Source organism: Sphaeramia orbicularis, chromosome 2 (assembly GCF_902148855.1).
Source record: "Sphaeramia orbicularis chromosome 2, fSphaOr1.1, whole genome shotgun sequence".
In the NCBI taxonomy this organism is placed as follows: domain Eukaryota; kingdom Metazoa; phylum Chordata; class Actinopteri; order Kurtiformes; family Apogonidae; genus Sphaeramia; species Sphaeramia orbicularis.
In genome coordinates, this window is record NC_043958.1 from 29,226,485 (window position 1) to 29,241,732 (window position 15,248).

The 15,248-nt window shown below is 37.4% G+C and overlaps 2 protein-coding genes across 4 annotated transcripts; one reads left to right on the top strand and one right to left on the bottom strand.

Annotated features, from left to right (window-relative positions):
• Nucleotides 1-1,334: 1,334 nt before the first annotated feature.
• LOC115436230 (keratin, type II cytoskeletal 8-like) lies at nt 1,335-9,698 on the bottom strand. 2 transcript variants are annotated; one of them, XM_030159027.1, is made up of 10 exons: nt 9,559-9,698; nt 9,101-9,379; nt 6,459-6,667; nt 6,311-6,371; nt 6,086-6,181; nt 5,073-5,237; nt 4,849-4,974; nt 3,439-3,659; nt 3,297-3,322; nt 1,335-2,132 (listed from the first exon to the last, which is right to left on the bottom strand). In XM_030159027.1, the coding sequence occupies exons 2-10, from the start codon at nt 9,248-9,250 to the stop codon at nt 1,933-1,935; spliced, it is 1,254 nt and encodes a 417-aa protein (XP_030014887.1). In that variant the 5' UTR covers nt 9,251-9,379; nt 9,559-9,698; the 3' UTR covers nt 1,335-1,932. The 2 variants fall into 2 exon arrangements, with proteins under 2 accessions (XP_030014887.1, XP_030014895.1); XM_030159035.1 differs by having other exon boundaries at nt 1,993-2,166.
• Nucleotides 9,611-13,849, top strand: LOC115436218 (keratin, type I cytoskeletal 18-like). 2 transcript variants are annotated; one of them, XM_030159006.1, is made up of 8 exons: nt 9,611-10,020; nt 10,151-10,233; nt 10,356-10,512; nt 10,609-10,770; nt 10,859-10,984; nt 12,239-12,468; nt 12,776-12,810; nt 13,347-13,849. In XM_030159006.1, exons 1-8 carry the CDS (start codon nt 9,643-9,645, stop codon nt 13,700-13,702), a joined length of 1,527 nt encoding a protein of 508 aa, XP_030014866.1. In that variant the 5' UTR covers nt 9,611-9,642; the 3' UTR covers nt 13,703-13,849. The 2 variants fall into 2 exon arrangements, with proteins under 2 accessions (XP_030014866.1, XP_030014874.1); XM_030159014.1 differs by lacking the exon at nt 12,776-12,810 and having other exon boundaries at nt 13,347-13,496.
• The last annotated feature ends 1,399 nt before the right edge of the window (nt 13,850-15,248 follow it).

Below are 15,248 nucleotides of genomic sequence, written 5' to 3' on the forward strand. Positions count from 1 at the left end.
GTGCATGTTTATGACTGTTGAGAGTACAGATACCCAGTGTAAATCCTGTTAAGTCAGTGGGTTAGTGGAGGGCTCATCTTCCTTTTTTAATGAGGTTCCCATTGAAGCACAACTGCAGAGACTGGGTTTTGAGGAAAAAAAGAACTTTAGGTTGAACAGGCATTAAAAAAAACAGTCATGACAGTATTTAGAGAGTATAAGATGGAGATGTCTATCAGAAATATACAAATTGCAATGGGCCTCTTAGTCATCCCAGAAACATTTCCTTAACTTAGAACACAGATGCCATACCTGTTTTCAAGACACCAGAATTTTCAATTTGGCTTTTTTATTGTGCTATAAATGAGTTAAGTTTTGTTGAAGGCACAAAACAAGAAAACATGATATTTACAGGTCCTTGGTTTGGCAACTAAAAGCCATCAGTGTTGACATTTTTGAAAAACCAATATGTGACAAACATTCTTTGTGACATCTCATGGCACAGGAGTCATTCATGTTCATACAGGGCATTTACACAGTTTTGAGAAGCAATGAGCATTTACTGAGTCTGAAACGCCAGTTTTACTCAGAACAGTTCTACAGAAAGACTCAAAAAATGAGGTATCACTTCAGATACAGTATGTTCTTGCTTGAGGACCATTGTTTTCCATAATACATAAACTACAGAGAAAAAAGGTTATCCATCTTAAATATTATTATTGTTACTTATAAACATAACTTTCTTAAATCTTGGCACTTTTTTCTAGTTTTTAATAATCTCTCAGTGTGGTTAAACTTATTTCTAAGGAAGCCATTTAAAGATATTTGTTTTGCTTAGTGGGTTCTGGTTATTAGTGTAGCTAACGCCAATAAATGACTTCCGTAGTTTCCAGGGTTGGGGTTACAAGACTGCATGTCACTGTCATTCAGCACTCAAAATGTGCTTTTAAATGTACCTATAAATGAAGTATGTGGGTGGAAATGAAAACGAGTGAGTGGACAAGGGTGATCTGATTAGGAAAAGCAAAGTTTAACCAAATTAAGGAGCAACAAGGTCTGACATTTTTGGCTCATTAAGGAGGGATGGGTTATCATTACACACTATCTGTTAAGGCTTGCTTTGTTAAGTCATGGTGCACTGTGTTTTCCATGTTGGAATATTGTGTAGGTATCTGTAAGGATGACAGAGGAGAACCGGGAGAGGAGTAACAGGAGGAGGAGGGAGAGACTGTCGGGCTCCAACTCCTCTATGACTGTCTCCTGCCTTTATCGAGTTTTTATCAAATTTGTTGTACCAACAAGTAAATACAGTCTGCAATACATGAGTGTTTAAAGAAGAGAAAAAGATTAGCACATACAGTACCTTGATCATGTTGCTTTATTTATTAAATTTATTCCACAGCAATTTCTTGTCTCAGTTTCATTCCACTGCTGTTGAAAAGCTGTTTAAGTCTGAAACTATAACACCAGATCAATGTGAGCCTCTTTACAATGTGACTTCTAGGAAACAATATTGCTCTGTTTTTCATCCTGACACAAGACATACACCAACAGCAGGAAACACACTTGTTTGGTTTTCATAGTTCATATGTTTAAGAAATCTTCTCACTTTTAATATCCTGTATTTTCTGTATTCTCTTTGTATCAAAAGAGGTCAGATACCTGTAAAAACACATTACAAAGTGGCGTCACATTTGGAAATGCAAACATGGATAAGAAGCCTATTTTTGTCTATGCTTAAAATAAACGAAATGTCACAAATCCCCCAAGCACTGATTCTGAGAAAGATGTTCAACCTGCCAAGGAGCTGTTGTTTACAGTCCACCAGGTAACGAAATAAAGCACACAAGCAAAACAGATCATGTATAAAAAAAATCTGACTTTAAATTAATAATCTAACAAATTCACATTTTATGGATTATGCTGCAGTCAGTGATAGAAAGACAGTACTGATCAGTCTTCATCATAAAAGTAGCTTTCAGACACGACCTTCCCTGCTTCCACATTCACCCGGATCAGCAGGCATTTCTTGGAGTCTTGGTATGCTTCTGTGATGGTGGCCATTGGGATGATGGTGTTGGTTGTTGGGGCGATGGTGGAATCTGGGGCTTGCGGCTTTTCTGGCGGCTGTTGCTTCATTGGTTGGTGAACGTCTGCGTGCAAGTAAGTTGGTTTGTTTTTAGAAATCTGAGCGGAAGAAAGGTCTGATTTTAGTGGGACATTAATTAGAATAAAATATTTTCTTTTTTTTTTCTTTAAAAAAAAAAAAAAAAGAATCAAATATTTTCTTTATTTTATTTCACAAGTCAGAAAAAAATGAAGAGACCACTGGTTTCACTAGTAAAAAAATTTTTGGCTATTCTAGATACTACTGACTAGATTTTGCCCCAAATTCCAAAAGCACTGTCATTTATTTGCAAAAAATAACAGAAAATGCACTGTATTAGAATAGAATAGAATAGAATAGAATAGAATAGAATAGAATAGAATAGAATAGAATAGAATAGAATAGAATAGGCTTTATTGTAATTACACAGGTTGTGCAACAAAATTGCAGGTGGTCTCTGCCAGCAACAGTACACTATACATATAGTATACACCACAGTAAAATATAACCATTTATTAGAAAGTATGAAAGTGTCCAATAAAAATACTGTAAATGCAAAAGTGGACAATAAACATAGAAGTATAAAACAGAGATGTAACAGGATACAAATATAAAAATCTAAAAGTAAATAACAAGAATATAAACATAAAGAGTGTGCCAAAAATGTAAACATACATGTGCCAGTCATGAGGCACGTCTCATGACTAGTTATTGCACATTAGACTGAGGTACAGTGTGTTAGTATAGAAATAATAAGACATTCCTTAATTGTTACAGTGGTTAATGAATGCCCCTTTAAGTTCAGGATTTCATGTCTTATTTATCAGTATTATTATCTTTAAAACCTTACATTTTATCAGACGGGAAAGCAATAAATAACACCTTAGGATCATACTGTTTACAGTAAATCATATCAGCTGTACCAGTTTGACTAATAGAAAACAAGAAAAATTATCCTGGACAAATTCTTCATCACCAATTCAGACTATCTTCAGATACTTCCCTGTTTCACATAATTTCATTCCAAACATATTTTAAAATAAAAATTCAATGACTTCACTTGTTCTAAAATTAGTTTTTGCCCAAATTTCATAAAAATAACACTATAAAATAAAAAGGTGTCCACAGAAATGTCATATTATGGGAGATGTGCATTTTTATGAAGGAAAATTTTACAAAAAGAAAGGAAAAAGCAATAAGTGGTTCTTACCTGCGTTGCTCATGATTTCGTTCATTCTTAACAGAGAAAGAGAAGAAACCATAATTATTAGTACAAGTATTTTAACATGTAACAACAAAACTGAAGCGACTTAGGTAGAAACTGATCGGTTCAGTGGGGGACCCCCACAAACCTCTGCTCCTCGCCCTCCAGAAGCTTGCGGTAGGTGGCAATTTCGATGTCCAGGGCCAGCTTGAGGCTCATCAGCTCCTGGTACTCGCGGATCAGTGAGGCCAAGTCCTGCTTAGCCCGCTTCAAGGCATCCTCCAGCCGAGCAATGTCCTCCCTACTTTTCAGCAGATTCTCATCACCTTCTGTTGTCAGATCATTGATTTCTTTCTTCAGGGATTCTTCCTACAGCAGATGCATCAGAAAGAAGAGACAGTCAGAGGGTTTCTGGACAGATGAGGAGTGTATCAGGTAGATGACAAATAGACTCAAAAGGTCCTAATTTGATTTTAAAGTCTATTAAATTATCAGTTTTCATCTGTTAAATTAATCTGCAACTGTTTTGATAACTGATTTGAGTTTCAAAAATGAACATTTTAAAACAAAAAAGTCAAAATTCTGAGATTTCAGCTTCTTATCTATCTATCTATCTATCTATCTATCTATCTATCTATCTATCTATCTATCTATCTATCTATCTATCTATCTATATATATATAATTATTTTTTTCTCTAAATTATTCCTTTATGACTGCTAACTGAATATAGTATTTGAGGAGGTCATCTTGGCTTTAGGGAAACAAAGATTTACATTTCTTATTTTATTAACCTCATAACTAATCAGTTAATTAAGAAAATAATTAACAGACAAATTGGCACTGATTAAATATTATATCAGGTATGGATATTTCTACAATATTATGGATAATTACTACAATATCAGTTTTACTCGGATATTAAGGCATTCTCAGAAAACACTGCTGTAAATTAGACCACTGTAATCTAATTATGAACATTCACATTAAAAAGTGACCAAAAAACAAAACCCCACTCCCATTAATGTACTTTTATCTAACATAACCAGTGCAGATGTGTCTAATGGGTTTAAAGCCCCCAACACTCAAAAACCAAATCTTAAACTGTATGTCACCTATTTCAGTCATTTATTTCCTAGAACATATATTTGCTCTCTCAAATGTTTGTGCCTCCTCCAGACAATCTTTAAGCTATCATTTAACTAGCAACATTTAAATTCTGTGCAGATACCTGGTATCTACTTACAATTTAACAGACAGCTAATGCTGATACTGATAAACTGTGTTTGTATATTTCATTTTTGCTACTCTTTATTTCCATGGATGCAAAGGAACATCTTATTTGGCTGCTATATCTTTAGAACTCATTTACAGGGTCAATTAGGGTCATTGCTCAATAGGTTTTTATAAGAATCACTGTAAACATGTAAACTCAAATAGAAATCCATTATGGGGACCATGGGAAAAGACATGTTTTAAAAAAAGATCTTGAGATTTTTCTGATGGATATTGTTTTTAAATCCAGCACTTGCTGAATTCCATTAGTGTGTAACTCCTACCTTCCTTGTGAGAGATTCCAGATCCCCTTTAAGCCTCTGGATGAGGCGCAGCAGATCTGATATCTCCCTTTTGACCTCACGCACTTCATGCTCACGTTGTCCTGCAGTGAGAACCATGGAATCCATCTGTGGAGAATGAGATGGTGACAGAACTAAATCTGAGCACTGCTGCTGACAGTTAAAGAACTCATAACTAAGTATAAATATAAATAAATATTTTTTACCTTCCTCTCATTCCACTGCTCAGCCTCCTCCCTGGTGCGTGCGGCAATGTTGGCGTACTGAATCTTGACGCTTTCGATAATCTCGTCCATGTCCAGTGACCGTATGTTGTTGTTACGTAGGATAACTGTCTCATTTTGGATGAGGGACTCCAGCTCTCTGATCTCCTGTAGGAGTAACATGACACCGGAAGGTTAGGGAGGGAAATGGCTCTTATATTTTCAATAACTTCTTACATGACAAGGAGTCATTTAAGAAGACCACTCTCACATTTGCTACTGACTGTATTTTGCATTTTAGTACATACATTGCACTTTTGCCATTACACAACCACTGCTACTGTAAATAGATTGATATATACATTTTATATTCTACTTTAGTTTATTCTTTATACCACTTATTTATTCTTATTCCATTTTTACCACTTTTTTTTTAAATGCATGCCTTTCAACAAGGTAACAAAGACACAGTATCTCAATTCTCTATATGTCCTGTGCAACTAGTGAATTGACAATACATTTTTTTTGGAATCTTTGAGTTTTTTGGAAGAGAACCAACTCAATAATAGTTGATTAACTGCCATACCTAACAGAGATGCATTATGCCTTGTGTATGTAAGTGATAGGATGATTCAACCAGCATCATATGCACATATTTTTTTTTGTAAATGTCCCATGGGTCCCACACTGAAGGGAGTAAGATTTCATGTCTATATAATTAACAATTTCACTTTGGTTCTTTTTCTATTCATTCATAAGGCTAACAGTAGCTCATACATTGGTCAAATCTAAAACAGTGGAAAATGTGAAAACAGTCATGAAACGTGTAATGTCTGGTAGTTTTACCAAAAACAATTGAATAAATGTGATTATCAAGATTATGCTAGATATTTACGATTATTAGCTCAACTAATTGTGCTAAGTTGATTGTTTAATAATTGTGACAGTCCTGTTGGAAATGATGGTACAGTGCAAGTAAAAAGAGCGAGAGAAAAAAAAACAAAAACAAAAAAAACCTCATCATAGCCAACTCTGAGGAAGTCCAGTTTTCCCATCAGGTCCTCCAGCTCCAGAGCCAGATCCACAGCCTCCAAGTGACCATCATCCACTTCCTAACAAACACACAAACACAGCAAAAGTCTATGGATGCACAGACAACATGAAGAGAAGCAACTTCCAAACAACAGGCATTAAGATTTCTGTCAGTTAATAATTTGTTCAATCAAACAGCAAACACATACCTTTTTGGTGACAATAAACTCACTCTCCAACTCATTTTTCTTTTGAACCTCATCATTATACCTGAAATCAGATTAAATATAATGTTCTCCAAAAAGTAGTTAAAAATACAAAACAATTGTTTTTAATGTGTAAGACTATCCTGCTGACCTATTCTTGGTATCTTGCAGCTCGTCCTTACTTGCTGCTAGCTCAGAGTGAAGCTTGTCCTGGTCACGGAGCAAGCTCTCAATCTGCTCCTCCAGCTCATTTTCCAGCTGCTTCACGATGTCGTTGATGTTCCCGTTGTACTTCTCCTGCTCCTTGAGGATCTTCAGCTTCATCTCGAGTTTTTTATTTTCATCCTCCAGCTCCTTCATCTGAGACAGAGAGAGACAAACCATGTGTTGAACTTCAGGGCCCGTATTCCTAAAGATTCTTAGTGCAAAGAGTTGCTCCTAGTGGCCAAATTCTAAGAAAATTCTTAGAATTTCCCCTAAAAATGAAGAGTAGATCCTAGTAAAGATAAAAGCTATTCCTAAAGAATCCTAGCCCTTAAGAGAGCTCCTTAGGTGAGATCTGTTAAGAGCAGGGAAGAGGACTTTTCAGCAGCTTAGGAGTTCCCTAAGTAGAGGACAAAATGGCCAAAGGAAGAGGCAGGAGGGATATTCTCCAAACACTGAATGACAGTGAATTAATTAAACGCTACAGACTGGATCATGCAAAAATCATGTTTGTGGTTGATCTCATTAGAGATGCACTTACTTCTCCAACCCAATGCCACAATGCAACACCACCCAAAATTAAAATCATCACAACACTGAGGTATTTGGCAACAGGGAAAATGCAACAATGCAGCAGTGATGACTTGGGTCTGTCACAACCCTCCATCTGCAGGGTCACAACCTCCTGAGGTCGGTCAGCAATCACAGACACTGATGAAAGCTGAGACATTTTACCCTCGCTAATACCAAATTGAGTTGAGTTGAAAGGTGAAAGTGCAAAAATTACCAGCATGCAAATTAATATGAGTAAATAAATATAACTATCACCAGGTGAATACTGTGCAAGTGGGCCTGAGTTTTTTCACACATTTTGTAGGATAATTTTAAAGTATAGGTTACTGTTCATTGAACAGATATTTTTCTTTTATGTGAAATATTATTTACAATTACACAGTCTTCATAAGATTAGATTCTACGATTAAGTTTATCGATTTGAGGGTCCATCCCTTGGCCATTATCACCAAAAGTATATTTTTTTCTGGCTTTTAGGATCAACCAATCACAGCTTTTGAAATGATGACTCATACCTAGCAGCGGGGCCAATCACACCTCCTCACTAAGATAGGAATTTCTGTCCATTCCTTGCTCAGAGTTCTCTGAGAGTGTTCTGGAATCACTCCTAAGCTAAGACTCCTTGCTAGGAATTTTTAGGTTAAGTTAGGAGCTCTGGGAGAGGATTCTCAGAATCTTTAGGAATACGGGCCCTGGTCTTGAAGCATCTGCTGTAGCTGGATGAGTCCTGTGCGTCAGGATTTAAGGTTTTCTACTTATCCACCAGGTGGCGTCTTACATGAACCTTCAGCATTGTGTACCTGAGATGAATCCGACTGAGGGAGGCACTTCCTATGGCCTGAGGCTGCAGAATTATTTACCACCGACAGAGGTTGGTCTAATTTTACATACTTTGAACCTATTATTATTATTATTATTATTATTATTATTATTATTATTATTATTATTATTATTATTATGTTTTAATGTCTCATCAATTATGTATTTTTTAAATCCCATGTGTAAATGTAATATATGACTTGTGCTCATATCAAGGACATTACTACGTTACTAATGAGGTGTTTATTACATTAATTTTGATTTATGGATATAAAAGCTTATAGTATACATCAAATACCCATAGTAAAACCTATATGTATATTACTCATTTCTGTAGAAATTCAATATAACATTTACATTTCAATAAAACATGACCATATGATCTGTTTGAGGAATGATCGATTTTATTTTAGTTTTTTCATTGCTTTTTGACATCACATGATCTTAATTTTTATGTTGCTTCTTACTGGGAATTGTGTTTTTGTTGATAAATAATACATTTAATTGCATTTTATGTCATTATCATTTCTTCCTAAACTGAACTGTATACTGCCAGATGTTCATCTCACATTTACAAGTAACAAAAACCTTATGGCTGCAGAAGTCACATTTGTGACAACCTGACTTTTCACTACTTTGTCAGTTTATAATATGTATAAAGAATTTAATATGTAATGGTCATCCTCAAAATGGAGAGTCTATTCCTTCAAAGGTTCAATGAAATATGCCATGTCCATAGTACAATCTGGATATGTTAAAAAAAAAATGTGTGAAATGAAAGTTTATAGGGTATATGTTGCATTACATCGTAGAGTTACATCAATGGACAACACATGAATTTGCTGCAGTTTTCTGTGTTTAATATACCGTTACTACATTCATGTAGGCTATATGCAGGGTTGTACTTCACATATATTAGATTTGCATAAAGGTTTAGTTATTCTATCAGTGAGGACTTATGTGAAAAGTTCTTGCACTGATGAGAAGAATGGCGAAAAACTTACAGTTAACATGCACAACAATCGTGCGTCAAAGTAAATAAGCACAATATTCTACTTTACGCGCAGAAAAAAAATCCAATAGCTATTACAGAAATGTCATTAACTCTTTTTTTATAGACTAATGTTTTGTCATTATTTAACTTTACTTTTATGAGTTAAATAAGGGTATGTTCTGATTCATTAACTGATCTCCAACCTTCTCAATGAGTCTGACGAATTTGTCGTTGAGTCCGACCATCTCGTCCTTCTCCTTGGCATTGCTGTTGTTTTTTGCGGTGCTTTTGCTTGGTCCCGTGCTGCTGCTGGGGGAGTACGACTGGCTGCTGAAGTCCCGTGGTTTGGACATTGTTTTGGGTGAAGCGGCGACGTCAAGTTTCGGTGCTGACCAGGTGAGCGGGGAAGAGAAGACAGCCACCGCCCTCAAAGTAAACTGCTTTTAAGGTGGGCAAGGACCACCCATCACCTCCCCAAAACTCTGCATGTGTCCAATCAAAAGAGGACAGGTACAAAATTACAGAGTAAAACGGTAAAAAGTCAACAAGATGTACTTGAATTTCATCTCTAAACCTGTTTGACCACTGTGGTGCCAGGCACCAGGAGCCAATGGCATCACTGGGGGCGGATTTGTGCGTAAAAATCAGGTATAAACTCTACCTGTATCTATAACATCCATCAGGTATCTTATCTCTTCAGCTTGAAACACTCCAACAGCTTGAGTCCTCACATCCAACCCTCATCATGCCCAGAAACTCATCCGCCTCTGTGTTCGGTGGAGCAGGAGGAGGGGGCACCAGGGCATCCGTGTCGAGCCTGCAGGGGCTGCGTAACGTGATGCGCAACGAGCCGGAGACGGACTCCGCGCCGGCGCCGACGGCCGCCCCCAATACTGCATCCTCGCCTCCCAACCGGGCTGCTTCTGCCGCCCCTGCCGATGACAAGCAGACTCTGCGGGGTCTCAACGACAGGCTGGGCGGCTTCCTGGGAAAAGTGAAGCAGCTTGAGAGTGAAAACAGAGACTTGGAAGCGCAGATCGACGACATTTTGGCAAGGAGAAAAACTCCTGATGGACGCAATTGGGATGACATCCAGAAACCTCTGGATGAGCTTAAGGAAAAGGTTCTATGGTCTCCTTTAGACATTTTCACGAGTTTTGTACAATATGTGTTTTACAAGTAATATACTCTGTAATCTGAGAATACACTTTCAATCCCAAACCCAAATGAATTAATTCACTTTCTTTCTCCAGATTAAAGACATCACCAAGGATAATGCTAACTTGCTGCTTCAGATTGACAACACAAATCTGGCCAACAACGACTTGAAGAACAAGTAAATTTAACTTTATATTAAAGTTAAATTGCAATAATGACTCAATGAACACAAAACATAGCTGAAGCACGGTGTCAGTGGTGTTTATGGATCATTGTTTTGTCTTTTTCCATCTTCTTCAGGTTGGAGGATGAGAAAAAGGCAAGGAAAGCCATAGAAAAAGACTTGGAGGACCAGAGGAAGACCATTGATGAAACCAAGCTGAAGTGCACTCATCTGAAGAAAGACATCGAGCTGGTGAAGAATGAGCTGGAGTCCTTGAAAGAAGACCACAAAGATGTGAGACAGATGCATACATTTGACACAAACACGTAAGAGTAGATGAGCTGTTATTAGAGGCTTATGGTGGAACATTACTGTCCTGTGTGTGTGCAGGAGGTGAAAGACCTGAGAGAAAAAATCAAGGACTCTGAAGTGAGGGTTGAGATCAAGTCTGAGGAGTCGAACCTGGCTGATGTACTCAACAAAATCCGTGTCCAGTATGATGAACTGGCCAAGAAGAATCTGAAGGACACAGATGACTGGTACCAGAGGAAGGTATGTACTCACCATTCTTTCAGATTATTATCCTTTTGCTTGTCTTTGTCTTCTCCCCATGTCACCATTCCATCTTATTTTTGTGCAGTTTGAGAACATTAAGGTGGTGGAGGCTCAAAACACAGAGACCTTGAAGTCTGGAAAGGAAGACCTCAAGGAACTGTTGAAAGAGAAGCAACTTCTTCAAATTAAGATCCAGAGTGCTCTTAGCACGGTAAGCACACACACACACACACACACACACACACACATTCCTGAAATCCTAGAAGCATTGTACAACAACATGTTTGTAATGTCAAGAATGAGATATTTGCCTGTAGGGATTTTTAACACAAACATTCGTGGCCACCCTATCATTTTACCTTAAAACCACCACCTTTAAAGTTGACAAGCTCATAATCCACTGCACTACCAGTGAACAGGCCACCTGGATTTGATCTTACATAACAAAACAAACATGAAAAAGGTTAAGGCTACGGTGATGAGCAGTCACAGTGTTGTGTTTGTCTCAACATGTCTTTGACCTTATTTGGTCCGAATAGCTAGAGGCAAAGCTGTAAAATAAGACAGTCATGGTAAATATGCTAAGAATACTGAACATACTGGGAATACAAGCAGTTATAGGTCCATACACAACCACATATTCAGAACATTCACAGAGTCATGTCAAATACTAGATTTAACACATTGTTGGATTTTCTAATATATTCATTCATTCATTCATTGTCTGAACCTGCTTTATCCTCACTAGGGTCACGGGGGTCGCTTGGAGCCTATCCCAGCTACTTACGGGCAAATTTTCTAAATCTTCTATAATTATATTAGATAATTATATTATTTTCTAATATAATTATAGCCAAACATGGACCCCAGATTTTGAAGAGATATTGAACTGATCTTTTACATGCGTTTATATAACATTCAAGTCATTCTGACATCATCTGTTTTGTTTTTTTCATTTAGTTATTGTTACTTATTTCATTCATCAGATTCATTGAACTTGAATGCGGAAAATCCAAAATAGTGAATAACGCTATGAAGTTCCCAAGAAAGTTTTGAGGCTACAAATGAGCTTGGAAAAGTGACTGTGTCAAAATAAAATACAGAAATAGGTGTGGTTGGGTTGCCCTGGTGTTTCACCTCATAGAGCACATCCCACACAGACCTTCGCCCAACAGCTTAGGTCTAATTTTAACCTGAGGCCATTTTCTTCATGTTATTCACCTTCATCTCTCAAATGAAGGAAAAGTGCAAATTGACAAAACAAAGAAGTGTAATTTAAACATCTGACATTAAGCACGTGAACATGTTAGCGTTTCAGACCACTTTGTCTTCCAAATAATGCATCATATTCCCTTTGAATCAGTTTTGCCATTAAAGTCATGAAACCAAATAAAAATCCCACCAATAGTAATAGAAGTAACACTATTGACATTATTGAAAAGGATGTCTGTGTACCATTTCTTAGATCCACACCTTGGAGGAGTCTGTGAGTGCCACCAAAGTCGAGTACAGTCACAGGCTGACCCCCCTCTACAAGATGATCCGGGACCTGGAGGCAGAGCTGAAGGAGATGAGATCCCTGGAGGAGCATCAGCACGAGGTCAACACCAACCTGCTGTATGTCAAGATGAAGCTGGAGGAGGAGATCAACAACTACCAGCAGCTGATTCATGGCATGACCACTGATCCTGAGAGGTGAGAGTTGTAGAGATATCACTGTGTTGGTTGAATCTAGAGTGTGTACTCACCTTAGGTGTAAGTCAGGAAAAATTAAAAGCAAAAGGAAAAGTTTCCAAAGTTTACGTCAGGAATATTTTAAAATATATTTTCAAACAGCAGATTCATTTAACAAGAGCATGTTTTGCTCAAATTTCACAATGTTAGTCACCTCATGCTGCCACTTGTTTTATTTAGGAGGGCTTCTCTAGCCTTTAAGTCTCACCTGATGAGACGAGATAAACATGAGATATGTTAGCATGTTTATGCTTTTTTCCCCCAACAGCTTGGAGTTTTCTTTAGACGATGCACTGCACAGCGGTAAGTTGGATCTGGCCAAAAAGCTCTTGAAAAAAATAATCAAGAAAGCAAGTTTATTTCTATCACTAAGAAAGACCTGGGTCATTTGCTGACTTTCAGTTGAGCTTGCACGATATTTGGTGCTTCTCCAACAACAAAAAACAAAACAAATAATCAGAATCTGACCCTCGTGTGCCTGAAATGTGTGTCTATAGGACTGATAGGGAGGTGTCAAAAATACGGTTGATAATTTATTTGCAACAACCATATGGTTCACACCTTCTTCATATTCTTCTAAAATCAAAGTTAATTCCCAGATTGCAGAGTTACACCTGAAATCTAACCCACACATTACCTGCTGCTTGTTGTGTCACTAAACTGCACTTGATTGTCATCACTGTAAACCCTGTAACTGCATGCCATCATCCCAGATTTTAACTTTACATAATCGCAGCTATCTAATATCGAAGATAAAAAGGAGAGTGGAAGAACCACACAGATGCTAAACATGTATTTTTGCTTCAGAATGTGTAACTTTATTCTGATTTTCTTTTCAGAGCCTCAAAAGCCTAATGCAAAGGAGCCAAAACAAGTGAAAGAAGAAGCTGTTGAAAAGCAAGAAGGTGAACCTTCCAACAAATGTGCTGCCTCAGAAGCTCCTGTAAAGGCTAAACCAGACCCCCTCCCTGAAGGAGACGTCATTAATGCAGAAATGGTTGACGCCACCAGTGCAGCAGCTCTAGCTGCTGAAACCAACCCAACTTATGCCAAGAAGAAAACACCCAAGACCAAAACTAAGACTACTTCTTCTTCTTCCTCCTCCTCCTCCTCCTCCTCCTCCTCCTCCTCTTCTTCTGAGTCTGAGAATGAAGAAGAAAAGGTGAAGAATGCGGCTGAGGTGGCCCAGACATGATCTTTTGTTGATATTTTCCTTTGGAGTCATCTTAAACTCTGCTCTGTCAAACCTGTAGTTACATAGAGCCTGTCACACTGTATTTTCATTTGTGACTTCTGAATAAATACTTTTGGTCTTGAAAAAATAAAGCCTGGTAGAACTTCATTCATCAATCAATCAGTCAATCAATCAATCAATCAAATTTCCTGTATACACAGCAAAAATTGGAGAGTTGAATCAACTCCCACAGAGTTGATTTTAACTCTTTTTCAGAGTTTAAATAGGTCCACACTTTACAGAGTTAAATTAACATTTTCATTGGAGTTAATTATTTAACACTATGCCAGAGTTGCCTTTTTAACTCAGAAACCTGAGTTAACTTAAAACTGACTGATTTAACTACCAACACTTACAAGAGTTCAAAAATGGTAAATGGACTGAACTTATGTAGCACATTTTCTACACCTTCATGGTACCTAAAGCACCACACACACACACACACACACACACACACACACACACACACACACACACACACACACACACACACACACACACACACACACACACACACACACACACACACACACACACACCAGCAGGCGACTTTGACATGTGGATAGTTGGAGCCAGGATTCAAACCGCCTACCCTTTGGTCATTGGACAACCCACTCTACCAACTGAGCCACAGCCACCCTTCATAAGCTCACTGACCTGGGTTATTAACCTTTATGGATTTATTATTTACACTGTCAGAGTTTCTCCTTTAACTCAAACAGAGTTAAATTAACACCATGAAAGTAACAAAAATAACACTCATTTTACTGAATTTTCACTCTGAAAGTAGTGTTATTTTTAATCATAAAAAAAGTGAATCAATTAAAAATGACTTAAAATTCAATGTGAACAGGATGATTCAAAGAAAGCTGATGCATTTTTGTAGAAAATTTATTTTTCCTCTTTTTTCTCTCTGACACAGTGACAGTCAGATAGAAATTGCACAAACTCACCTGGTTTGAAATGCAGGGGCCAAGCAAATTAACTATGGAGAGACACAAAACAGCATTTCTCCTGAGTTAATTTCCACAGGCTTGACTAACTCTTTTCATTAACCCCAACTCTGAATGACATTTAACTTACAGTGAGTTAAAACTACACTTTGAGAGTGAAAATTGACTCTCAAATGTTTAACCCTGAAATTTCAACTCTCCAATTTTTGCTGTGTAATCATAACAAAAGTATATATATATACACACAGGGTGGGGAAGCAAAATTTACGATGAACATTTAGTTGTTTTTTCTCAGCAGGCACTACGTCAGTTGTTTTGAAACCAAACATATATTGATGTCATAATCATACCTAAGACTATTATCCATACCTTTTCAGAAACTTTTGCCCATATGAGTAATCAGGAAAGCAAACGTCAAAGAGTGTGTGATTTGCTGAATGCACTCGTCACACCAAAGGAGATTTCAAAAATAGTTGGAGTGTCCATAAAGACTGTTTATAATGGAAAGAAGAGAATGACTATGAGCAAAACTATTACGACAAAGTCTGGAAGAT